General features: G+C 46.5%; 1 protein-coding gene across 1 annotated transcript in view; it reads left to right on the top strand.

The window, feature by feature from the left end:
- LOC147683395 (unconventional myosin-VIIb-like) overlaps window positions 1-26,679 on the top strand; it is a 1,214,266-nt gene that overhangs the window by 744,929 nt on the left and 442,658 nt on the right. The window contains exons 26-27 of the mRNA XM_086943813.1: window positions 14,023-14,150; window positions 15,021-15,147. Coding sequence (XP_086799939.1) covers window positions 14,023-14,150; window positions 15,021-15,147 — 255 coding nt within the window. The remainder of the gene's footprint in view (window positions 1-14,022; window positions 14,151-15,020; window positions 15,148-26,679) is intronic.

The raw sequence follows: 26,679 nt of genomic DNA, 5'->3' as shown, positions 1-26,679 counted from the left end.
ATACAGTCTATCTTCTATCACAAACTGTGTTCTGTCTCCTCAATGCTTACTAAGCACAAACAACCCAGTAACTATCTTAGCGACAGCCTATAGCACAATCAGACCAACCAATGTTGTAGAATGTCTCACTCTTCTAGTATTCACCAAGCACCATAGTCCCACATTTATCATATTGTATGGCGTAGGTCCATCCTTGTAAGGACAGACTACCCTACTTTTGTCTTAGTGCATCTCACCATTTGTTACCAAGTACAAAGTGTCCACACCTACTAAATAGCCTACCAACAGTTCCTACTTGCAAAGTGCCTTTCCCTACAAGGTATGTCTCCAAACACACACACACCTACACCCCCCCACACACATGCACATGCATGCACACACACACACACATGCACACACACACCCCTCCAGTGTATATCACCACAGACAGTCTTCCCCCATTCAGAAGGTCTGTCTCCAGTATGATCTAAGAAGTCTACCACTATCATATGACATTGCTCCTCAAGGGCTTACCAGCACACACATTCCACTTCCGGCTACTGGGTCATTCTTCAGTGTTTCCCATTCAGTCTGATTGACTGACTTAGACTCTCACTGAAAAATTTGATTTTGTTTTTGGTTAATTGATATCCCTTTCTGGCTCGCAGATTTCCCCGTCCTCTTAGTATAATGCATGTCTATATACCCACTCCTGCTTTCTGGTGGGCTTCAGATGAGTAGGTTGCAGAAGTCAACACAGTTTGACAGTGCTGGGAAAGACACTCCACTGTGTATTCACTTAGGGTTACATGAGGAAAGGGGGTTCTGGGGATTATTTCATCAAAATATATTTTCAAAAGAGCGGAACAGACATTACATTTTGGTAGAAGGATCTAGGGAATTTCCAGGCTGTGCCCTGATGTTTGATGTTCTAGTATGACTCAGTCATTGATGGCCCTGCTGGCTAAAATCATTCATAAAGATTAATTTTGAAGGCATTTCTCTTGACTGTCTAGTTAACTCACATGGGGAGCAGTTTAACATCTGTTTCACTCATGAAAATCTACCCCCTCACTCAGACTCTTTGTTTTCCTGTGTTGTGCAGTAGCACTCCAGCTTCAGTTCGGCAAACTGACAGTTATATTTATAGACCAGAGATGGATTTGGAATGGTTGGGCGCATGCTTATCCCTGTGCCACTGTTCTGTGCCTATGTGCATTAAAGAAAAATGCAGTGGAAATAGGGATCTCAGCTAGCAACCTCCTCACTAGCAGATTCCCAACTCCACAATCTTCCATTGCCCCTAAGAAAAAGAAAGGACTCCGATCTGGTTTGTGGATTGATTAACACAAAACTGATTGGATTCAGAGGCCTGTTGCATCCCTGACACTAGTAGTACTTCACTCAATCGAATTAGCATCATTCTCTAGAAGAGAATGATGAAAAAGACTCCAGACACTGAAACCCCCATGCACTAGTGGATTTGCATCATGCGCTTGCTTACCCTCTTCCTGAATCTTGTAGTCAAGTATAATACAGTTCATATTCAACATTAATTTGTAGCCAGTCGTTAACTAAGTAGCCATACTATTGTATTGCGGTCATTGCAGTAGTTTAGTACAACTCCTGATAGGCATTTCACTGTGACAGAAGGTAAAATAGCACACTGCTTGAGATCTGTTCATCAACAGCCTTTTCTGAACCGGGGCAACGTCCCACAGGTGTATCATTACTTCATCCTAGGATTCTCTCATGTAAAGTGGTTAGTTGGTTTCATTGAACACGCACCTGTTCTGTTTGTTTCTAGATGTTCCATTGTGGCTTCTTCAGTGGGGCTTGTGGTGGTGCTTCAGGAGAATATGTTCCTTTGCAGAGAGGCTGTTATTGACCAAGAAATGGGGCAGTGAATTGTAAAAATGTGAACATTAAACACCTCCACATGCGGGCCACTGTAGCCAGGATGTTGTGTTTCTGGTTGCATTAAGAACACTTTTAGTGAAAGTGAAACAGTAAAACAACTCCTTCTGTTCTCCTCACCAGGTGGGACATCCTCGAGCAGAAGATTATCGGAGCCTGCAGCCCTCCAGAGTAGCTAAGATGTGCCAGAAATGATTATAGGCAACAGAGTAGGATGCATTGTGTGGGTGCTAAATGGGCCAGAGATTGTCAGTTAAAAAGGTGATGCACCTACGGGTCAGGCCGCGGCTGGGCCGCGTCCATGAATTGTGCTTGTTGGGGCAGGATGGAGAGGGAGTAGCTTACACTTTGCCACTGGGGATAAAAGGCGGCTCAGAGGTAAGTACAAAGGATGGCTAGTTTGCCACTACTGCAAAGGTTCACTTAAAACGTCCCTCTTTTTTTCAGATTCCACACATTCCAAAAATCCCAATTGTCAGCTGTCACCAGGGAAGCTGAGACTTCATGGGCTGTTTGTTACACTGCACCTTTCTGAAATGTATTTGAAGGAAATGGAACTTCTACTTGATTTTATTGCTCAAAAATGTAAATACTGCACAACTTACGAGTGCCTGGTTGACCTGACACGAACCATCCATGTATTTAAATAAAAGCTGACCTTGTTAGCTTCGTATTCATGTTCCCCCTTGACTGAAAGTAGAAACTCTGTGCACCAGCCCAGAGAAATTACTGAACTATAGGCAAGAAAATTGGATCATCCCATAGAGCTGAGACTAGATTCTCGGACTGAGTACAAAAAACTTTTGTTGCAGTTACTGTACCAAGAAGGAGGTAGACCAACATGCATGATTAGAACCTGTATTAATGTACTCCAGAAATGTGCAGCCCAGTTGCTTTGAATGCTGCCACAAAGATTGGTGTATTGAAGAGGAGTTGCCTGAGACTTGAGAATGATCAGAGCTGGGCTATGTCCATTCTCTGCATGTATGCCTGAGTGAGAAGTATCTTACGTTGTGCGTAAATTGCCAATTGCAAATGCAGAGTTGTACGAATAGCAGATTCCAGAGCTCATATTCCCAGAGGTGCTCATCCTTCTCCTGTGTTCAACCCCCCTTCTTGCGACCTGGGAAGCTGCAAGTACAGAATGCTCATGCTCAGTCCTTGAGAACCCACATCCCACCATCCTTCAAGTCCTGACTGTGGTATGCCATACCTTGTGAATCAAAACCATCGCATCATCAGAAGAAGCAACCAGATACACACTTGAGCCAGCCACTTTTATTTTTCCCTACACCAGCCACCAGCTGTTTCATCTGCAGAGAAGACCCGCCAGAGATGGCGGCGTGTTGGCGTTGATCCACATTCATGCATAAGTCAGCTCTTCTCTGATCCTTATTCTCAGTGCATTGTGTTACTACTTCTTCCACTCTGCTTTGTTGGTTTTGGTGTCTCTGAGCCCACGGTTGGCTTTAGGGCAGTTTCTGAGAAGACAGAGGGCAAAGTGCAGTAATGTGGGAAAAGGAAAGATGAGACACAAGGATCCTACTTTTCTTGCCTGAAAGTCATCATTCTCCTTAACAAGGATGGTCCCTTCCCATTGTTTATTGTGTCACGTTCTGAATCCAAGAGGGTGCTAACCCTTATTCCTGTGATTTGGTGTCCTGTCTGGGCCGTATATAAGAAGGCTTTGCCTTGAGATGGATGCATCGCAACACATTTGCGCACAAAGTTATCCTTGCATTTGACACCCACTTTGAAGCTTCTTTGCTCTTGATTTTTTGCTCTATTATACGGTTAGATTTCTTATTGGAGGATTTATTTCTGAAGATATTATGTCTGGATCTTTCAACCCTGGCTTTGGGTAGTTTTGATGCCTTGCTTGTATACCCTTGCCTTGTCTCAGCTAGATTCAAGAATCATCAAGATAACTAGGGAGGTTTACTGCCATTGTGTGTTTTGCTCCTAACTGGGGCTCTTTCAGGGGCACAATTGACACCTTTCATGTGTATATTAAGTGCAGGGTAGCGCTGTGGCTACTGGAAGGAGTCACCCTTTCTTCAGGAAATGAAGAGGAAATTTGAGAGGCCGTCGCAGATTCCAGTGCTTGACATCATCTGACCCAGCCTCCATCTAATGGGCCCGGAGGACAGCACAGCTGTTCTGTGAACTCTACTGTGTTGGCGCACGCATCGGAAACAGTGAGATCACAAGTCTTGAATGTCATCCAAAATGTTCTGACTCACTAACACTGAACAGACATTGTCAGGCACACCCCTGTGTGGTGTTCTGCACCTTAGGGGTGATGGAGGGATCCAGAATGTATGATGCAGGGATCTAGAATGTACAATGTTTCTAGGGTGGAATGTATTGTGTTTCAAGCTCAGTTAGTTGCTGGGTCTTGAATGTGGATGAGGCCTCTGCTGATTCTGCAGGTAATAAACCTAAAGCCTGGCCAACCAATCTAGTCTGTATTTATTGGATGAACTTCACACCCTGCTCCTTTTATACTTGTTGAGCATAAATTGCCTGGCTGGGGCGCTAGAGGGCGCGCAACGGAATGGCCGCTCTTGAGTGAGGCTCCCGAGGTCCGGAGCCTTTATCCTATATTTATCCTTACAACGGCTGTGGCGAGAAACCTACAAAGCGAGTGTACTGTGTACTGGGACCCAATAGTCACTCGTTGCGATTTTTGGGGACATCGGATGCGGCGTCTGCGCGCAGGAGCTGGGCAGCGTCTGGCCGGTTTTAGGGTGACTGGCCTGTGGAGGTACGAGGCGGCAGGAGCGGATAGGAAAGTCCGAGGCCTGGGCACAGGAAACTAGGCCCGGGACTGTTATGAGGCGTGCGGCGGCCGGGCTCCTGTGGACTGTGGGGAAGCGATCGCCGGGACTGCTGCAGGACTATTAATCCTTCCCACGACTTCTCTTGGGGGCCTGTGCTGTGCAATGAGCCGTGAGTCTGGCTTTTGATACTGGACCCTGCAACCTGTGAGGAGGAAGTGGCAGCGAGGACTTTGGCGGCGCACACCTTGGCCGCCATTATCTGCTACTGAATACTACGGCGGGGCATAGGGGCCTTGGAGAAGAGGCTCACCTGTAGCTCCTGTGGGTCCCGACGGCTGAAGCACACATAGCCCGTGGGGACAGAAGGCATCGGAATACTGTGTTGAGCGGCGGCAGTGACATTCCGCACCGACCGACGCGGCCCGACTGCTTGGGATGCACCGCGGCTGTGGAAGTGCAGAGGAGTAAGGCCCATGAATACCGCCCGACTACGACCTGGATCCTGCTGGGGCCGCGATTCCTGCGGGGGGCTGAGAGTGTGGCGAACAACACACGCCCTGAGCCTGGGCGCCTGTTGCCCGATGCTGGTTCTGGAGGTCCCCTCTTGAGGGGGTGGGTGCCCCCTTTATAAATTGCCCCTACGCTGCGGAGGGTAGGTGGCACTGAAGCTCGTGGGGGACGGCGGCTGTGAACTTGGCCGCTGGGTAGGGCTCTCCCCCCCATTCCCCCCGTGGCTGCTGCCCTGGTAGCCATCGTGAGACACAGGACCCCTCTGAAGGTGGGGAAGTGATGTGAATGGTGGAGATCCTCATCTAGTGGAGGGCACTGCAGTAGAGAATCTGCCCCCACCCGGGAGACCACCCTGGAGGTGAGTGTTGGAGGGCGCGACCTGCCCGCCTGCTGGTGACTACTTTTGGAGGTGACGGCACCCCCACGAGCTGGATAGCGTGCTGCTATGTGTGGTGGACGGTGCTCCCATCCCCCCCCCCCCCCCCAGTGACACTGAGTGGCAGTAACTTCGCAGAGGCTCGAGTACTATTTGACAGGGGTGGCGAGGAAAATCCAAATAATTTGATGACACGCACTGAGTGAGTGGTAACTTCATCGGTACACGTGGCAAAGACCCCCCGCCCCCAGTGCCGCGAGTGAAGACAAAACAGTGGTGACAATGGGCAAGACGGATGCCAGGCAGCCTAAACTCACTTTCGAGGTCGCTAAATCCAGTTCTAGGGGGAAACAGCAGGACACACATGTCGAAATTGGAGCATATACTTCAGGAAATGCGACAGGGGTTCACGACTGTCGTCGACAAGGTGGACCGCATGTTGTCCAGGATGGACGCCATTGCGCATAAATTAGACGCCCATGAGGAACGACTGGTGGAAGCAGAACGCCGGATTTCAGATACGGATGATTTCACAGCGGGGCACTCAACCCAATTGGCACGCATGGACAACATCCTACTGTTAGACCCGGCCTCGTGGCGTGGTCCTCCCTGACCCATAGTGACCCAACCCTGACCCGTACCCCACACCAGGCCGCTGATTAACGCGGTCTACCCGACCCCCTCCACACATGATCCCACACAGAACACTGAGTTGCCCCCGTCCTTCCCTCCATCTTCCCGACACCGGACGCCCTTCCAAACTCCATCGGCCATGCGACCAGCGGTGACCATGCCCTGCACCTAAGATGGCCACCCTCGGCCCCAGCGCGACCCAGGCCTAGTCGTGCCATGCCCGGCTGGGGGTTAGAGAGCTCCCTGTGAGCAGGAGAGGGAGGAGTAGTTTCTATCACACCTCTGACCTCCTCTCAAGAGATGGGTTTCAATTGCCCCTCCAGCCTCCCTGAGGGCTGGCTCCACTCCTGCTGTGTGTCTGGGATCCCTCCAGACCTTGACTTGACAGGATCAAAGGGCCGCGTGGCAGGAAACCTCAACAAGCGACCCCGAGGTGCTAAGACCCCTGCCTGCGAGGACTCCGGACATCAAAGAGGAGTCGACCTATAACAAGGGGTGCTCTGGGACTATCAGGAGATTGAATCCTGGAACTAAGAGAGCCCTGCTGACGTGGTCGCGGCTGAACGAACATCATCGAAGAAACGATTGGAACCTTGGAACCTTGGTTAGCCCTGCAGACATCGTCGCGGCTCCACCTGGCAGAGACGGACTTCTGCCCTGAATCATCTGAGCCCTGCTGACGTGGTTGCGGCTCCCCTTGTAACCTTGAGAACTCTGAGCCCCGCTGATCCAATCGCGGCTCCTTGACGATCGTAAGACCTCCAACATCCTTGCCCGAGCCCTGCAGACTTGGTCGCGGCTCAGAGACTATTCTGGTCCGGCTGGACCCCAAAGATCGTATTGTAACCCCCGGCTCGAGGATTGAGAGCTGTGCGCCGGATACGCACCCTCATGACCCCGATCCTAAGACTGTCCCACTACCCCTACCCCTACCCCTACCGAGACTCTTTGAGCCCTTGCTCTACTTGTACATACGAATCTTACGGATCATAAAGGCCCTTATATTGCTAGATAAAGAATACGTCTTCTGAATCTACGGTGTGGTGTCTCTTTGTTGAATGGTGCTAGTTCAGCGCGTACGATCCTAGATACGAGACCCTGCCCAGAAGGGTCTTTCGCCAGTGCTCGGCTGCATTTCCTAGGAGAGGAGGGTCGCAGGGTGGGCAGGTACAAATTCTGTCCTTCCCCGAGACCGCCCCTTCTAACACCTACGGACTATCGCAGCCAAAAATGAGGAGTTGGAAGCGCGCAGTCGGCGCAATAATATACGTCTAGTGGGGATTCCGGAATCAACGAACACTGGTAAAATGGAGGACTATGTGGAGAAGATGCTGCTTTCGGCGGTGGGGCAGGATGCGTTCTCCCCGCAATTTATTGTGGAGCGGGAGCATCTTTCGTTGGGCCCACGACCAGTCCCGGGGGCGACTCCCCGCCCCATCATTGCAAGACTACTTAACTATCGTGATATGGACGTGGCTTTACGAGCAGCTAGAAATAAACAATCGTTGACCTATGAGGGAAACACCTTTTCCATTTATCCTGATTTCACCCCTTGGTACAAGAAGAGCGCAGAAAATTCATTGCTGTCAAGAAAAAACTTCGGGAGGCCCAGGTGGATTATGTCCTGCTCTATTCAGCTTGATTGAGTGTGACGCACCAGGGTAAGCAGAAATTCTTCACTAATCCTGCTCAAGCGGAAGAATATCTACGCTCCTTGAAAAGACAGGACCGAGATCGTGGTAGCCGCAGTGCTTCCCAGAGATCCTCGCCGGCCAGAGACAACGAATAACTGCACTGGGTGACTGAGTACGGCAACGTGTGCGTCGCAGATCAAGTGGCAAGTATGAGAAGTGACACGGTCATAAGACATTGGGACGCCCTTTCGAGTGTGCTCCAGTCGTTGGTGACTGATAGACTCCCGACCACCTCTCCCGAATTGGAGGTTCCCTGTTGCACCATCGCAGGGGGTCCTTTGTGGGAGAGGATGACTTGTCTGGCCCTCTAGAGTAGGCCCCTGGAGGGTATCACCCGCTAGTGCTTAGTGGAGTTTTGGGTCTTATGGGGCCGGTTTTTGTATGTTCAGGGGGAGGTGAGAGAGGGAGGGGGTAGGGAAGATGGGTTCTGGCAAGTTTGGGTTGCTTCAGTGGGAGGAGGGAGGTTGTGGGGGGGGCATGGGGGTGTTGTTGGAGAGTTTGTCGTCTACGGAGTGTATGGTCCAACGTGTGGAGGTCCGAAGGAACAAGTGGCACCACGAGAGCTATGGCATTGTAAAATGTACACGTGGAAGGCTGAAGGGGTGGAGGCACCGGCCCCGGTCCCCGTTGCGTATGATATGGCTTGGTGGATGTGATGACTGGGGTGAGAATTCCAGACCTTAATATATTAACCTGGAATGTGAGAGGCTTGGGGGACCCCCGCAAGAAGAGGCAGGTGTTGTCTTACCTGGACCGTCACCACGTGCACATTTCTCTGTTGCAGGAGACCCACTGGCAGCGTAATAGGCCGATTACTTTTGGCAGCAAGTGGGCGGAGACTAGGCTTTTCTCTTCATACTCAAGCTATGCCCGTGGGACAGCCATACTGGTTAAGAGGCAGGTACCATTCCAACTGGCTGGCTCTTTAAGTGATATGGAGGGGAGATACTGTTTGGCATGGGGTAGATTAGGGACGCAATCTGTGCTGCTGGTGTGTTGCTATGGTCCGAATGTGGATGATCCCCAGTTTTTTGATAGCCTCTGGGCCAAGATGTTTGAGATAGATGTTACACATGCTGTCTGGGGAGAAGATTTTAATGTCACGTGTGATCCCAGTGCAGACAGATCTCACCCAGCGCCACATAATTTCACTAGAGCGCAAGCTGCGGTTAGGGACATCAAGGAGGCTTATCACCTGATTGATGCTTGGAGGCACAGGCACCCATTGGAGCGAGAGAGCACCCACTTTACAGTGCAGGCAAAATCACGGGCCAGGCTGGACTATTTCTTAGTATCTAAGGGACTTGCGCCGTCGGTAATGGACGCGCGGCACTTAGCTCGCACATTTTCTGACCATGCGCCGGTGTTGTTGGTGCTTTCGTCTGCTGACTTTAATGTCCCGCAGAGCCCGTGAAGATTGAATCCCTTCATATTATTGGATACGGTCTTTCAAGAAGACCTAAGAGAAGAAATACTTGATTTGTTTGCTCGTAACAAAGACTGAGTGAAAAGCATGGAGGTGATCTGGAAGGGCCTTCAAGGTAACAATAAGGGGCTATTGTATTGGGAAAGGTGCGGGGGTGCTCAGAGATATACAAGCCACGAATAGGAAGCTTGATGGGGAGTTGAAACAACTAGAAGCGGAACTTGCAGTGGCCCCCAGTGCGGGAGCACAAATAGCTTATCGGGAAAAACTGTCCCTGTACATGGAAGAGGCGCAGCCAGAGGCGAAATTCAAAATCAAGTACCGGGTGGCCAAAAATTATGGGAAAAGGTGATAGGCCCGGAAACATTCTAGCGCAGAGAGTGAAACAGCCTCGAGGAGCCAACACTGTCACGGAAGTACGGGATTCGAAGGATGACACTCACTGGGACACACACACTATACTCAGTACGTTCTTGGAACATTATAGTGCACTTTACACCACAACGGGTGTCTCGGCGGGGCATCTGGACGAGCTTCTAGGAGACGTGGCATTGGGATGGCTGACGGATGTGCAGAGGGCTTTCTTATGTACGCCCTTTGAGTTGGATGAGGTCCGTGAAGCCATCATGAGCAAGCAGGCCACAGGCACTGATGGAATTCCTGTGGGATTCTATAAGATATATATCGACATTATGGCTCCAGTGCTGCGGGAAGTTTATGAGGACACATTGGAGGTGGGGCACTTAACAGGGACAATGAGGGAGGCGCTGATATTGTCATTACTGAAACCCAGCAAGTCTCTTGATCAGTGTGATTCATATAGACCACTTTCAATGCTAAATTGTGACGCAAACATTTTAGCTAAGTTGATAGCTACGAGATTGAGTTTCCTGATGGAGCACTTGATCCTACCAGACCAGGCGGGGTTTGTGCCCGGAAGGGCAACCTCCCATAACTTAAGGACGCTGTTTGCGATTCTGCATACCATCTCCCCGGACCTGCCAATGGCGGCTATTTTTTTAGACGCCACTAAGGCGTTTGATTCGCTTGAATGGGGTTATCTCTTCGGGGTGATGAGGCGGATGGGTTTCCCCCCATTGTTTCTATCCTGGATTGAACTTCTTTACACCGACCCTATGGCCAGGATTCTGATCAATGGCCATGTTTCCCAACCATTTGCGATAACGAGGGGGACTAGGCAGGGATGTCCCCTATCGCCCCTGGTGTTCGCCCTAACAGTGGAACCTCTAACGGCAAAGTTGAGGCAGAGTCATAATGTTAAGGCCTTGCACTGCTTCCAACGCCAGATACTCATCTCATTATATGCGGATGACATCACCCTCTATATCCGTGAACCCCGGCAGAATCTGAACCCAGTACTCCGGGAATTCATAGTTTTCGGGAACATGTCCGGCGTACAGATTAACTGGGCCAAATCTAACTTCTTCCCTCTCACGACAGTGGTAGAGCGATTCGACATAGACTACCCCCTGCAATGGTGTGAGGATGGGCTTAGATACTTAGGAATTGAAGTGACGAGGAATAGGGAGGAACTGATGAGGGCAAATTATGAGACTCTGCTGTCCAAGATTGAGGACTGTGTGGCGAGGTGGGTGGCGCTTCCCCTATCCATGGCAGGATGTGCTTCATTAATCAAAATGGTGATACTTCCGCAGGCATTATATTTATTTCTGAATATACCCTATTACCCAGGATCCTATTTTTTTTAAAACCTGAAATCTGAGTTAATACGCTTAGTGTGGGGAGGTAAACAGCCTAGACTGCAATGGGACGTGTTAACACGGCCTTATTCCCCAGGGGGATTCGGGATACCCGATCTGGAGTTATATTTTCTAGCAGCGCAGGCACACTATATCTGGTGTTGGGTTAAACAACCTCGCTACATGCCGCAGGTGGCGGCGGAACACTGGCTGGCTCATCCTGTACCGTTGGACGGAGCGCTGTATAGCAAGATTGGGACAGGCAACCGAATGCGCTGTATAGCTCACTTGTAGCAGAGCATAAAATTGTGGAGAGGTTGGGGGGGTCCTTGATGTACTCGCCCCTCATGCCCCTCACGTATCACCCGGATATCGTGCTACTGCAGGAGGAGGTTTGTAGGAAATTCAGGAGCAAATATGGACTGACTAATTGGGGCGATATGTATCATGAAGGAGTGTTCCGTGCTCTCCCACATATGTGCCCGGAGGGGTAGCACACACCGTTAGACGTGTTTTTATATATCAGATTAAGACAGGGAGTGAAGGCTGTCACACTGGCGTTTCCGGACGAGCCAGCGCTAATGACACCGTTGCATGTGATGCTTGAAAGGCCCAAACCTAGGCGCTTTGTTTCATTGATTTATAACACGATACATACACAGCAAGAACGGCCTGCAGTGCCATCACGGTTGAAATGGGAAGCAGATTTGGGGAGGCAGTTGTCCGACTCACAATGGGAGACCTGCTGCCTGCACACTGAGAGAGTTTCAGCGAGCAGCAGACTCCGCATTTTACACTATAAGTTCCTCAATAGACTCTATTATACACCTGCTAAGATGCATAGATTTCAGTTGAGAGTGGACGATTGCTGTGACAGATGTCGTGCCCCTGGGGCGGATTATTTACACTTGGCATGATACTGCCCGAGCATTCGAGGTTACTTGAGTGAGGTTTTTGAGGCATTAAAGCGCATGATAGATGAGGTATTGCAGCCGGATCCCTTAATGGCACTGTTAGGGTTTTGTTGCTCCGGTGAAGGCAGAGCACAAGAGATTTGTGGCAATGGCGCTTCTTTTGGCAAAGAGAAGGGTGGCCTGCAGATGGGGTAGGGGCCGGGCGCCTAAATTTAAGACATGGATTGCTGATTTAATTACTTGTCAGGAACGACTGGCCACATATGCGGAACTGTTGCCAGTAGCTTCCAGGCCCAATGACATATGGGCCCCCCTCACATGTTATCTAGCAGCTGGAGAGTCTGCTGACTCGGGCAATGTGGATGTGAGCTCCACCCCTGTGGGATAATGCAGAATTAGTGTTGCATGATCACTGTTCAGATGTTGTGGCCCCTGGGATCGATACCACTGACATGTTGCGGGTGTTCGGGGGTTGGGGTGTGCAGGGGGGTATGTTAAACCATTAGATGGATTTATCAGATGTTTTCTCTTGAGTATTTGTACTCTTTAGGGGCTGCTGGGGGAAAGGTGGGCGGGGGCTGGGGCCGGAGGGCGACTACCCTGTTGCTGTGCCATGAAGATCAAAATGTTGTGGAGAAGTGTGGCTCACTGGTTAGAGCAGGCAGACCCTGAAGCAGAGGTCAGACCCGGGACCAGGGTTCGATTCCCGACGCGGCAGGGTGTTGAGCTCAAATGTCCACGGACTCGATAATTCTCGCTTCGGTGCCTGACCTAATCATGGGTTCACACTATGCAACTCTGGGCATTAAGCTTGCTTAATCTCCACAACGGCCCCCCGGCGGCGGGATGCCTGGCTTTCACCTTGGGGATGCCCTATAGGGGCTATCTCACAGGGAAAAACCAGGACGGGTTCCCAAGGCAAGCGCGGAGATACCCCTTCGGGGGTCGATTCTGGCGCTATATAAGAAATGCAATAATAACATGCTTGTATGCAATTGTGAACTCCTGTACTGGACACTTGGACCTATGAGCTACTGCTTTATGTGCTGTTTATGGAAGACGACTGTACGTTGTTTGTTTTGAAAACCATCATTAAAAATAAATTTAAAAATAAATAAATAAATAAATTGCCTGGCTGTAACCCCATAAGAGTCAGATATTTCACACTGGCTATACTTAACTCGAAACAATTCTTATAGTTATAACATTATACTATCACCAGATCATGCAATATTTTGTGGCTTGTAATTCAGGGGTTCCTTTAGAGCCCATAAGGCATCCGCCAGCATAAGTGGAGGCCCTGGTTTCAGCTTCTTCTTTGGAGGACTTTTTGCCAATTCTAGAGACCCCTGAGTGTCCAGCAGACATCTGTGTCAAAAGTGCATCCAGCGGTGTGGCGAATTCACTTTCAGCACAACTGCATTCTAAGTGGCATGGCTGAGTTTCTTTTTTGCTTTTGAGGAATAAGGACAGTAATGTCTTTGAAGTTTCTATCTGCATGTCAGGGACATATTGCATTTTATCTTGCTAGAGATGCCTTGTGTTTCAGGGCAGTTCTGGACAAGAAACAATCAGTGGCATTCTGCTACTGTGATCTGGCAGCTATTTGTTGGACTGCCTGCCAGGTGTAGGATATGTGATGGTCGAGCCACAAGGGACACTGCTGACAGAAACCTAGTTGTTCCTTCACCTCTGAAAGAGGCTGCCGAGGCTGGGAAATCCCACGTTTGGCAGGACATGAGAAAGCAAAGGTTCTCCCCTCTCACCAAACAGTAAATGACCCTCCGAGTCTCTACACCTACATCACTCCCTCTGAACCATGAATGTTCACTCTCTCTACCATCTGAGAGTCAAAGCCTAGAGAGCAGGTTCCCTGCATTTCATAGTGCAGGTATCTGATTCCTAAGATCCGATGGACAACTGACACTAAATGTTGCAGACACTTACTAATCGACACTGGGTTGCCATGGGCCTTCAGAAATAGCCTGACAAAAGATATTTAAACCTAGAGCCTTTGCACTTTTAAGGATAGGTCCTACATTGCTGATTGTGTCTCTTACTGCTTGCAGGTTGCAAGTCAGCTCCTTGACGGAGAAGAGTTGCTACAAAAGGAGAGTCCAATCACTGACAAGCCCATGACCAACCTCGAAAAGGTGCACTTCATTATTGGGAATGCACTCCTACGGCCTGAAATCAGGTATGTACACCACTGAGGTTACTACTGATGGTACCCCTCTTTTCTGAATACTAATAATTGTTATAGTTAGTATGTGCCTTTCCAAATATTCATATAGCGATTTTTCCAAAGTACTTAAATAGTAATAGTGCGTTGATCAAACAAAATGGCTTAGCGATAATATTATGCTCAGATGTAGATAGGATGTGATTAGAAAGATGATGTAGAAGAGTTGGATTAGAATTTCGATGTGGAAGAGGAAGGTCATGGGAGAACAATGGGTCCACGAGAGAGGGGTTTCAGAGATGTTTCAGAGAAAGTGACAGTGAGAGGTTTGAAACAACGAGGCAGTGCTCACAGAGCTGAGATTTATTTTGGGAATTGGAGAAGTGAATTAACTTCCTGGGGTTGATCAGGGATTGTGTTCCAAAATCTGGGCTTACTTCACATAACTTTCTGTCCATAGGCTTAGTTATTTTCTGGTCATCTGCCACCAACAAATATATGCACAATTTGGCATGTAGCCAGAGTAATTTTAAGGTAATTTTAAGGTCCCTCTGCAGTGCTGAGGTAATGTGCTAGACCTTTTAAAAATATTATGTGATAGTAAAAGGGCAGGAGAAGAGTGAATCACTATCTCTTTCAACAGTGGCTTAGAGAAAAAAATAGTGTATATGTTGACAGGGCTATGCAACAAGCTCTTTGATCGTTTGGATGTGACGCCACCACATCCCACATCATCAGCATAATAATCTAGGTGGTGCTGTGCTGCATTCTCTGAAATGTTGGTATTGTGTCCGAAGCAGTGGACTTTTAGAGACAGTCACTGTTACAAGCAAATGCGTTAGTGCATCGGCCTCATTCAAATTTTAATTATTTCCATTTTTTCAGGGACGAGGTGTACTGCCAGATCTGCAAGCAGCTATCACAAAACCCTAGGTTAAACAGTCAAGGTCGAGGGTGGATCCTTATGTCACTCTGTCTCGGATGTTTCCCACCAACAGACAGATTCTTGAAGGTAATCTCAGCCTGAAGAGTGATAAATATCTACAAGCTCTGCCCTTTATTCACTTTCTGCTTTGCTAACACCATAACAAGGGCATTACTTGCCAACAAGCCTAACACTTTGAAACATTACCCAACTTTATTTTTTTTTATTTTTTTTTTTTTACATAGCGCGAACCATACCCAGAGAGTGGGTGTCAGAGCACTTTACATTTCAAAACACCTTCAACATCAGCAGATATCCAATTCTTTCACATCACAAGCATGTCTTTGTATCCACTAACATTGGCATATATTTACCCCTACACAATACATATATAGTGCGGAATAATAGAGATCAATAGATTACAATCAAGATTGTCATGTCGTACTTGAATTTAAAATGGTATCATTCTTGAGTTCTTCTATATCCAAGTTGGTTATAGTATTGTAATGTTAAGAACACATTTTTCGTTATAAGAGAAATTTACCCATCAGAAAGGACTTAGTCTCCTCTTTGAATCGTGCCATATATGTGAATCCTCTGATATACATTGGTAGCGAATTCCAAATCCTTGAGCAGATCCTGTCAACGCTCTATTTTAAAAAAAATTCTTACGGAATAATGCTGGTTTCAGTAGAAATTCTCCTGCTCCTCTCGATGGTCTAGTTCCTCCGGAGAGCGTACTTTTATGGGCTAAGTAGAGTGGAGTTTTGTGGTGAATTGCCTTGTGTGTCATACATGAAATTTTAGTTCTATTCTTGCCTCCTATGGTAGCCAGTTGAGCTCTTTTAGATGTGGAGTGACCTAGTCATATTTTTTTGTTCCAGTTATAAGTCTGGTTGATCCATTGAGACAGGCTTTTAGGGGAGCTGTTGAGATCTTAGAAAGTCCTGCTAGAGTTGCGCGCCCATATTCAATTCTTGATATGACCAGTGCCTGTACAACCATTTTCAGATCCCTGGGCTTGATGAGTGGCTTCAGTTTTCTGCGGTAATTTAGAAGGAAACAAGCATTTTTTGCCATTGTGTTGATGTGTGCTTGCATGTTTAGATCTTTGTTCAGTGTAATACCAAGGGATTTGGTTGAGTCAACTATCGTCAGGGTACCGTTTAGAGCTGTGATCAACATGGTCCATTCTTTAATCTTGGTTGAGCTTTTAGGAGGGGAGATCAATAGGAATTCAGTTTTCTGTGAGTTGAGCTTAAGATGATTGTCAGCTAGCCATTCTACAGTTTTCTTGAGTGCTTGGTTCATAGTTTTTATCACCTCTGGAGATGCTATCTTCATATACCGATACAAAAGGGGATGATGGACGGAGCATTTGAGCAAATCAAACACTCACCCCCAGTCAACTGATCTGGGTTTAATCCATCACCATTCTTTAGCTCACTCCGCCACCTCAGTTCAGACATGGCCATATGCAAATCAGTCTGACCCTGTGCCTCATGCGAACAGTCCAGCCCGAACTGCCAAAGCCATGTCTTTCCTGGACCGGAAACAAGCATCCTGGGACCGGTTTCTGGCATTTCAGCCGCCAGCAGCCAGGCTAGCTTGAATCCAGTGGCAAAGTGAGCAAGGGACTCACGTCTGAGCATACCCTGCCAAATTAGGGCAAACAAAGCGATACAAAAGGGGGTGATGGACGAAGCGTTTGAGCAAATCAAACACTCATCCACAGTCAACTGATCTGGGTTTAATCCATCACCATTCTTTAGCTCACTCCGCCACCCCAGTTCAGACATGGCCATATGCAAATCAGTCTGACCCTGTGCCTCATGGGAACAGTCCAGCCCGAACTGCCAAAGCCATGTCTTCCCTGGACCGAAAACAAGCATCCTGGGACCGGTTTCTGGCATTTCAGCCATCATCAGCCAGGCTAGCTTGAATCCAGTGGCAAAGTGAGCAAGGGACTCAGGTCTGAGCATACCCTGCCAACTTAGGGCGAACAAAGCGATACAAAAGGGGATGATGGACAGAGCATTTGAGCAAATCAAACACTCACCCCCAGTCAACTAATGTGGGTTTAATCCATCACCATTCTTTAGCTCACTCTGCCACCCCAGTTCAGACACTGCCATATGCAAATCCTTCTGACCCTGTGCCTCATGGGAACAGTCCAGCCCGAACTGCCAAAGCCATGTCTTCCCTGTTACCATTCTGTGGTTTGGTCTGAACCTGGATGGACAATCATTAATAGATCAAATTCAGTAATGTGTTGACTTAGTTGATTGTGCGCACATTTTTCTAGTACTTTGGCTAGTAGGGGAATAGTTGTTACTGAACGAAAGTTGTTTGGGTTGGATGGGTTCTCCGTAGGTTTCTTTAGAAGAGGGATGACCTGACCTGTTTTTAGGCATTTCAGAATTGAACCTTGGGCAAGCGATTCATTAATTATATTAGTCCAGTAGGCAATGACCATGTAGTTGCAGTAGGGCCAGAATGTTGATAGTAGAGGGTCATTGTAATGATTATTTGGTTTCAGAGATAGTACTATTTTGGTGATATCATGCTGATCATATAGTTCGAAGGTAGACCACTGGGCAATATTTTGGGCATTATTTGTGGGAGTAGGATATTGTTCTTCCCTTGATCATTTCTTAGGGTTGATGATTTTTCTGCATTATTCTTGAGCTCTCTCTCCAATGAGCTGTATCAGTAAAAAATGTTGACAAATCTTCTCAGTTCATATTTGTTTTAGATGTTAATAAGGAGGGTTTGGCTAATTTGTTTGATTGTTCTTTTAGTAGATCAAAGAGTTTCCTCTGTCTTTTCTTTGCGTTTTCAAGTTCATTTCTAAAAAATGTTTTTTTTTTATTTAAGTACACTTTTATTGTAGGTTTTCCTGGTCATTCTTAGTTGTTTTAAGTGGGGAACGACGGAGTTTGTCTCCATTTTCGCTCTGTTATTCTGAGTTTAGGTCTTTCTTTGTTAAGTGATCCGTTGAACCATGGGTTTTTATCTTTGATCTGTATTCTTTAAAGTTTTAGGGGGCAACATCGTCAATTATTTTAGATATCGTACGATTTTAGTGGTCTGTAAGCTCGCTGATGTCCGATAGATCAGAAGGGGGTTGAAGTTTATTCTCGCCCTGCATTGTTAGAGTCTCCAAATTCAGGTTTCTCGTGTCTCTCATCCACTGTTTGGGTTTGATTGGTTGCGAAATTGTTATTTTTTTGGGGGGCTGGTATTTGGAAAAGTATTGATGTGGTGATCAGACCAGTCACACGGAACGATTAAAATTGCTTGGATCGTATTTTCTTTGGAGATGATCCAGTCTAATGTAGCCTCTTTGGAGTGTGTTGGTAGGACACATGCTTGTACTAGTGATTGGTCTGCTAGAAATTCTTTAAGAATGTTGATCTGATAATCTTGGATGTGGTTCCAGTGAAGATTGAAGTCTCCTAGGAAAATTACATTTGAGTGAGGTTCTGAGTTAGTTGTAATAATTTCCAGTGGATGGTCTATGAAAGATAGATTTTTACCTGGTGGGTGATAAAATGTGTGTAGTTTGTACACTTGGTTGTCTGTGAATCGTGCTGTGAGTCCCAGGTATTCACATGAATCTATCGGAACTTTAGAGATGGTGATATTAGATCGGTGGATACAGGCCACTCCCCCTCCCAATTTGTATAGCCTATCTAGTCTAACAATGTTATAGTGTGGTGGCACCAGCAGGTCTAGGCATGGGGAGGATGATTCAGATAGCCATGTTTCAGTTATAAATAGTCAAGTCTGTATGCTGATTCAAGATTAGGCGGCAATATCAGCTGCATGTTTCATTGCTGAGTGCCAGTTGATAAGTAGGCAAGATATCTTCTTTGAAGGGTTTTCTCGGTCCGAATTGGCATCGGGTCCCTCTGGGCGTAGCGTTATTTCTTTCAGGTAATCAGAGTTTGCTTTTCTTTGATTTGTGTGTGATATTCGGTTGATATTATTGGGGACCACCTGAATCTTCTGGTCGCTTGTCTTATCGGGAAGGTTGGAGGTCGTATTGCAAGACAGTAGTAGGTTTTGGATTTCTATGTCCGGCAAATATCTGAGAAAGATATGTGGACGGTAAGTCCTCTTGTAAAGAGGCAGTGGGGTTGTGTTGGGCTTATTGTGAAGATTGAGTGCTGTTTTTTGGCTCTGAATAATTCTGGAGAGATAACTTTCTGATAATAGTAATGTATTCTTCATGTTTCTAATGGCGTTTCGCACGTCTGTAGCTATCCTGTATGTCTGGGCCCTGAGCACTTCTAATTCCTTAACTGATGCAGAGCTTTGATGATTTTGTGACTGGATTGCTGACAGGTGGAGCAATACGTTGGTGGGATCATCTTCCGGCTGTATGTTTATATCTTTCATTCGTTCCAGAGTTAATTTATTGCTTTGAAGGGTAGATCCTGTATTAATATCTGAGGGTTGATTAATCGTCCCAGGCCACTAGTTGATGGGTGCTGTGACTAATAGATCAGTGATTTGTACTGTTGTGGAGGTCTTGGTATCTGATATGTGCTGCTTGGGCAGCTTGATGGATTTTGATTGGATTGCTTCCATGCGATTATTGCTCATTGTGTTGCGTATGTCTATACTTGGGTCATTTTCTGTAACGTGTGTCTTCGTGTATTGACTAATACTAGAGTGTTGACTCTCCTGGTTCGCTCTGCTGTCCCCTTTTTTAATTACCCTCATAGTGGTCTGTATGGAAGTGTCTAAGCTGTTGTCTTGTTGGTGTGCTGAGAAAGTGTAGTTATGGAACTGACCTCTTAGTGTGGTAAAGTAATCATCAAATAGCTCAAGATCTTTGTTGGCTGCTTGGATGAATACTGTGCCATTTTTGTAGAATGCTTTATTTAGTGTGTCCTTTAGATTTTTCGAGGGATTAATAATCAATTTTGTTCCGTAGGGGATGTTTCTTGATTTTTTGACGTTTAGCAATTTCGCCGTTGCAGTGCACCATTTAGCTTGTGATCTAGTGTAGAAGATTAAGTCGTTAATCACTCAGTTTTTTGCGTAAGAGGAGGGGCCTAAAATGAGAGTTTCAGGGTTTTTCCTGAGCAGATTGTATTTAAAGTTTTTGGCTACGTTTTTAGAAAGATTGGAGGGGTAGGCTACTGCTATGACTTTGTTACCTACGGGAATAAGATTTGTTGCTTTCATTTTTAAATGGTGTAAATGACTGTAAATGACTCTTCTTTGTAAAGATATCGTTGATTAGTTAATATGTTAATCAATTGTTTTATTTATTCTGGGAATGAGTTACCTCCTTATCTAATTAATTAATTGTACAATTACATGTTCTGGGAATTCCAGTTAATTGTAGTTGTATACCCAATCAATAGACCAAGTAAAACTTTGTTTTTTGTTGTGGTAATTATCCAACTGAATTCCACAATCAGTTAATCTGGGAAATCTGGTTAGGTTTCCCAGATTAGTAATTATCCAATTACTTGTTCTGAGAGTTCAGGGTAATTGTAATTAATTAATTAATCCTAAAAAGTGTGACCTCTTCTTAGCTCCCAGATCTGCCCACGCCATACAGACAAACACATACCTACAATGACACTTTTAGGTTTCACTGTGTTTTATTTTATTGAAAGTTTAAGGAGTGCACATCATCACAGCGGAAATTACCACTGATGCAAAGAACAAAAACGACAAGTACTACTATGACAAATCCCACCTATAAAAATAAAAAATTGCCCACCTCCCAGCCATTACGTGTAAGAGCCATAGGTCTATAACCTCTCATAGAAGACTAATCTGTCCAAATGTAATGAATAATTATTTTTGTATCTACAGTTGGAGAGCTGTGGTTCCATTCATGTTACTGTAAAACTGTTCCACTACTAAGAGTGACCAAAGTCAGGGAAGCCGCTTAGTGAGTGGAGGAGTATCTGCTATAGTTAATTGGCTGCATCTAGGCGCTGCAACGCCAAATGCCTTTTTACATCAGCTGAAGTCTAAGGTGTGAAAGGTAGTGGGAACCCAAGAATCCTTTTCAATGTATTCGCAATGGGCGTATTCTGGGGTAGAGCTATTAAATGAGCAGTGCATCCCCCATTAACTCACACCCCATCCAACAATTGGGAATTGCACTGAAACACATGTGGTGTAAGTGTGATGGGGTGTAATGCCATCAAAGCCATACATTGTAGTGAATCTACCCTGGATAAATGTGAAAGAAGAATATATGTCCTGCTCCATTTTCTCTCATTGCTTCCAAGTAATCTGTACTCCCATTAATCGCTTCAATGTTTTATTATGTTTCTAGTCCCGCGGTTCTCCTGGGACAAAAAGAGTTGTTACAGATTAGAAATAGTGCCTCTAGTGCCAATGAGCTTACGCAAGAGAGTTTCAAATGGGGTGTTATCTCTTGAGACTGCTTGTTGGGCCTCAGGGTTCATAACCCTATGACAGATCTGAGTGCAGTGTAGGAGTTCTTTCTCATATATGCGAAGCTCTGCTGTGCATTGCAAAAAAGGATTTGGGTGAGGAGGCACAAAACATATATTGATCATCCATCAACCTCCCTCCAAGCCCCAAAGGAAAACCTGTCTTGTTCTGGGGCGAGGTCATTGTTATAATGAATTGGTGTATGAGCCAAAGGATACATTACCAATGTCACAAAGGTGTCATAGACCCTCAAAGTCATGCCCACTGGGGTACTCAGATGTGCGCTGGGCGGTCTATATTTTTTGTCCAACCAAATTAAGTCCCATTGTAGTCAGCAGACTATGGGGTGATCCATCTGCCTCCAATTCTTTCCTTATTCCAGCATGGGCCATTTCACTACAGTATGCAGCTTGTGCAGAAGTATAATAGTTGGGAATGATAGCCATTGCCATCTACCCTGCCTCTCTGAGATGAGTTAGTAAGCTACAAGACAGTCTAGGTGATTTGCCCCTCCACAGACAACACATCATATGCCATTGTTTTTGATTTAGGTATTGAGCATCTGGCTGAATAGGAAGAGCCTAAAACAAGTATACAAGATGTGGGAGGGCATTAGTTTTAACTGAATTAATCCTGCCTATCCATGACATGAAAAAGTAATTCCACTGTTCCAAGTCCTGTTTAATTGACACCATCGGATGGTGGAGGTGGGAGATAATTGATATCATTGATTTTTCCAAAATCCCTGTGGATATTCACTTCTAAGTGGTTAATGGACCTCCTAGTCCAGCAAAATGGGGAATCTCAGTTCAGCTCATATTATTCCTCATCCCCAAGAGTCAAGTTCAGGGCCTCTGACGTATTGAATTAAAGTACCGTATATAGCTCGGCACTGACTTGAAGCAACAAAGGATATTCATTACTGAGGGTAGGGAAGATCAGGGGTAATTTGAGCGAGCCAAACATCATCTGTGTATAAATTAATCTTATACTCATTGATACCAAAAGTAATCCCATTCACCAAATCTGACTGTCTAACAAGGCCTGCCAATGGTTCGCTAAAGAGAGCAAAAAGTAAGGGTGACAATAGGCATCTTGGCCGCTTGCCCCAGCCCAACTCAAATTCCTGAGAAGTTCGACCATTAAGAGCCACCTTGACAGATGGATGGACATAATTAATGATGACCATGTTCAAGAAGCGGAGACCCATTCCCCTCTTCTGGAGGATGAGACACAGGAAGGGCCAGTTCACCCAGTCGAAGGCTGCTTTTAATGAGAAAAGCACTGCAGGGACCTTCTTAAGTGTGGTCTTTTCAGCTAGGTGGGTAATAGAGCTAATATTATCATGCGCCTCTCTCCCATGATAGAATCCATTCTGATCCGGGTGGATCAGGGCGGGAAGGATCACATTGAGTTGAGTGGCCAAAAACCTAATATGATATATCGCAAGTCTATTGGTTGGGATGAAGTGCATAGTCGTAGACCCTTTCCTGGCTTTGGAAAGACGGAAATAATCACTTTGACCATTGAAGCTGACACGGCTCAGTTGCTAGCACAAGATTTGAACAGGGACATGAGTTTGGGGAAAATTTAGTAGCAAATGTTTTATAAAATTGTGCAGTTTATCCATCTGGTCAGGAGGCCTTTTGGGGCTTTAGAGATTTAATGGCCTGCCTGCCTGACCTCCTTTAGCTGGACCTGATGCTCCAACTCATCCCTCAGTAGGGCGTTGAGTCTGTGGATGTAGAACCTTTCAAGGAACTTCAGTTGTCTTGTGAGTGAGTAAAATTTCCTAGCATAGAATAGGCAAAAGTCTGCCACTTTATCTCATCAACTAACACCAGTTCGACATTTGAATTAGAAAGGACTTGAACATATTGCCTCTCCATCTTGCCACAGAACATGTGAGCCAAGTGTGTTCTGAAATTCCCCCTTCACATACATCTCTTTCTTAAGATGAATGTAGAAGAGATGGCCTCTGGTTGCTAGTAAGATGTAAGGTTGGAGCCATTTTCCTTTACCTGTCCAGGTCCTGGATATCCAGTACTAGTCTCTGGATTTGTAATTTATGCTGATGGTGCTGCAACCGCCATAAACTTGTCTCTAATGACCCTCTTAAAACTATGCTTAAAACTCCCCTGACTGAGACCCCTCCATCTTATGGAGGGTGGAATATTCATCTATTTGGCAACCCATCTCTTCACATATAATTGGGTCTTGCAAAAGGGATGGGTAGAGGCTCCAACCTCTGTAACACTTCACAGGCCCTAGTTCCCGGCTCAGAGACAATGGCACATGATCTGAGACAGAAATAACACCAGGGCCTGGCTAATGCACCCCTGCCATGAGCGTGTCACTGACCAGACCATAATCGAAACAGGAGTGAGTCTGGTGCACATGTGAATGTAAAATGTGTATTTCCTGTCTGTGGGATGAAGAATCATTCATGCGTCTCATAGACGTATTGCCTGCAGAAATCTCTGTAAGTGTTTGGTAAATGCACCAGCATGTCCCTCCGGTGTGTCCTCTCTGTCCCTTTGGTGAGTGGACACTAAGTTAAATTCTCCATTAAGCAAACTCCTTCTGGGCTGTCTCCTCCAAGAATATCAGGAAATGTATGAGAAACGTGCCTTGCACTGCATTGGGGACATATACGTTGGCCAGGTTGAGGGTCCATCCCTGAAACGAGCCAACTGGATGAGGTATCTACCCTCTTTGTCTGTCTTAACTTCTGTGATTTAGAAGGGATTATTTGCCGTAGTTTAGTGGGCATGGAAGCGTGTGTCATTGTAGGGTAGTTGCGATGTCACAGTTTCCCTGGGTCCTTCTTCAGCAAGTGGGTTTCCTGCACACATCTTAAGTCTGGGAAGGTCTCCCTCAGGTTTTTTTTAAATAATCCCTCTTTTGTGTGGGGTGTGTAAGCATTAATGGCAAATAACTACTAAAAAGTATAGAAAAGAGCAAGGCCTGTGTGTTGTGTGTGTGTGAGCATCAGCTGTAGGGTGTCTGGTAGTCAAAGCGCTCTCCTGGAATACCAAAACCAAATCAATAAAAAAACAGTAACCAGCAAAAAAACAAATATAGAAGAGTGGATATTACTGTACCCAGACTAACAGCAATTGATTGCAACTGCTGTCCCCGATGCAGCCAAGGATAGGGAAAGAAATCCCCTCTCCATGGACCACTCCTGCTGGATAGTGGGTGGCTGCCATCTCTGGGTCCTGTCCCAGGAACAGAAGAGGTCACACGGGTTCCCTCCCACCCCAATCCAGGCAAGAGGAAAAAGAAACCTGTCCTGCCTAGTGTCTAAGTCAAAGAAGTTAGTCTGCATTGCCATTAAAAATTGCATATTTTCCAATGAGCACCTGCCAATAGGTGCAGGGACACATATGGCAAAGGGCTACACCGAGAGTTGGAGCTTCAGTGAGAAGTATTAAGACGTCTCAAGGGGAAGCTGTCTACCATTGATCTAGAAAGCTTACCTGTCTCTAGCCAGAGCCATTCTTGATCCCCTAGGCCACCCCAGACTGAGGCGTAGCTCCCTTGTGGCTCTGGACACTGTAGTCATGTAGTGATAACCATGAGATTGGCCACTTCCCCTTCCAGATCCGCTCACTCTTGCTGCGGAGAAGCATGGCTCCCCACTTTTCCAGCCATATGAATCATTACTAAGATTCTGTTGGTTTTAGCACCGCTGCACTGCCATGTGTCACAGGCCCAACAGCCAGAAGGCCCCCTATGCATTGGATTCCACATGTTGTTTACCATCATGTTCAAAAGAACGGCCAAAGTGGAATGTCCATCTATATTTGATTCCATCATCCCAGATTTTTTGGGTGATAGATCTCATTTCAGTGGAAATTTGAAGAGTGCCTTTGGGCAATTTCCTGATATACAGCGCATGATCAGTTTTGAAAGGAGCTGTGCCAAGTTCCTTTGCGCTCTGGAGAACTCCCTACTTTTCCAAGTAGTAATTTAGGTTGAATACGTTTTTATTGTTTTTCAAACTTATGAGCCAACCCTATGACACCCCCCAAACAACCCTTCTCCTTCCTGTTTGCTCCCCCAAAACTCTACCCCTCCCTCCACCACCTGCCTCCGACCTCTACTCCACAATGTCCAAGATATGTCAACAGCCACTAGGATGAAGTTAGTTCCCAATGTCTCGCGGATCTGGCAGGCGATTGTGGTCCTTTTGTACTCGCAAGGACCGATAGTGGTCATCAGGTTTCTAGTGATCAGGAATGCATAAGGCCCACAATGGTTTTGGGCACGTAAGTTCTCTACAGTCTGATTGAAATTAGTTCAGTAGGGGCATCCATTGTTTGCTAAAGACCTTCTGTTCCCCCTTCCCCTTTAGCTAGTTTTTCCATTCCCACTAGCCACCACAAGTGTTCTATCCATTATTCTCTTAGAGTATAGCGTCTTGTCCCCACATGTCCAGTATCATTTGCTTGCCAGCCAGTAACAGAAGGGTTGTGAGGTGCCCACTCCTGCCTCCCAGCAGGTAGCTATCATCAGCGGGTCAGCCCAACAGTAGAACCTCCGGCCATTGTGTTACCTCAGAACCCGTAATCTGATAGACCTTCGACAAGACTGCCCCCCAGAATAGCATAAGCTTTAGGCAGTACCACATGATGTAAGTTAGTGATCCCTCCAGCACCCTCCACTTCTCACCCCCTTCAGCTGGATGATGAGGTATTTCTGTAAGGGAGTGAGTGGTCTAGTCACCCCCTGTTTAACGTCCGGGTGGAGGAGCCATTGGGTAATTGCCAATATTGATATCTCTCTCCATCTGGGATCCCATATTCCTCCCTGAAGGCCTGAAACAATTTGATTTGCCCCCCTCAAGCATATACTGTAGGGTTTTATAACCACTCTCCTGCCACTCCCGATAGGGCTCCGTACTTTTCTCCAGGTTAGAGTCTGTGTTCCCCTGTAGAGGGGTGAAAGGTGAGGCAAAGGACGTAAGCCCCTTGCCAAGTCTCCGATTTCACCCTTGTAACTGGCAATTTGTAGAGTGTAGGAGTTCTCTGGGCCCTTCTGCTCCATGCGGCGCCCGCAATGGGCCCGCCATCAACGTATTGTCTACCGTGTTCCACCCTTCGTCAGTATCTGTAAAGAAATAATCTGATGCTTCTCAGGAATGGCACGATGCTAAGAATGAACCCACCTCCAGGGACT

This window comes from Lissotriton vulgaris, chromosome 11, assembly GCF_964263255.1.
Source record: "Lissotriton vulgaris chromosome 11, aLisVul1.2, whole genome shotgun sequence".
NCBI lineage: Eukaryota > Metazoa > Chordata > Amphibia > Caudata > Salamandridae > Lissotriton > Lissotriton vulgaris.
This window is presented reverse-complemented; position numbering and strand designations above follow the sequence as displayed.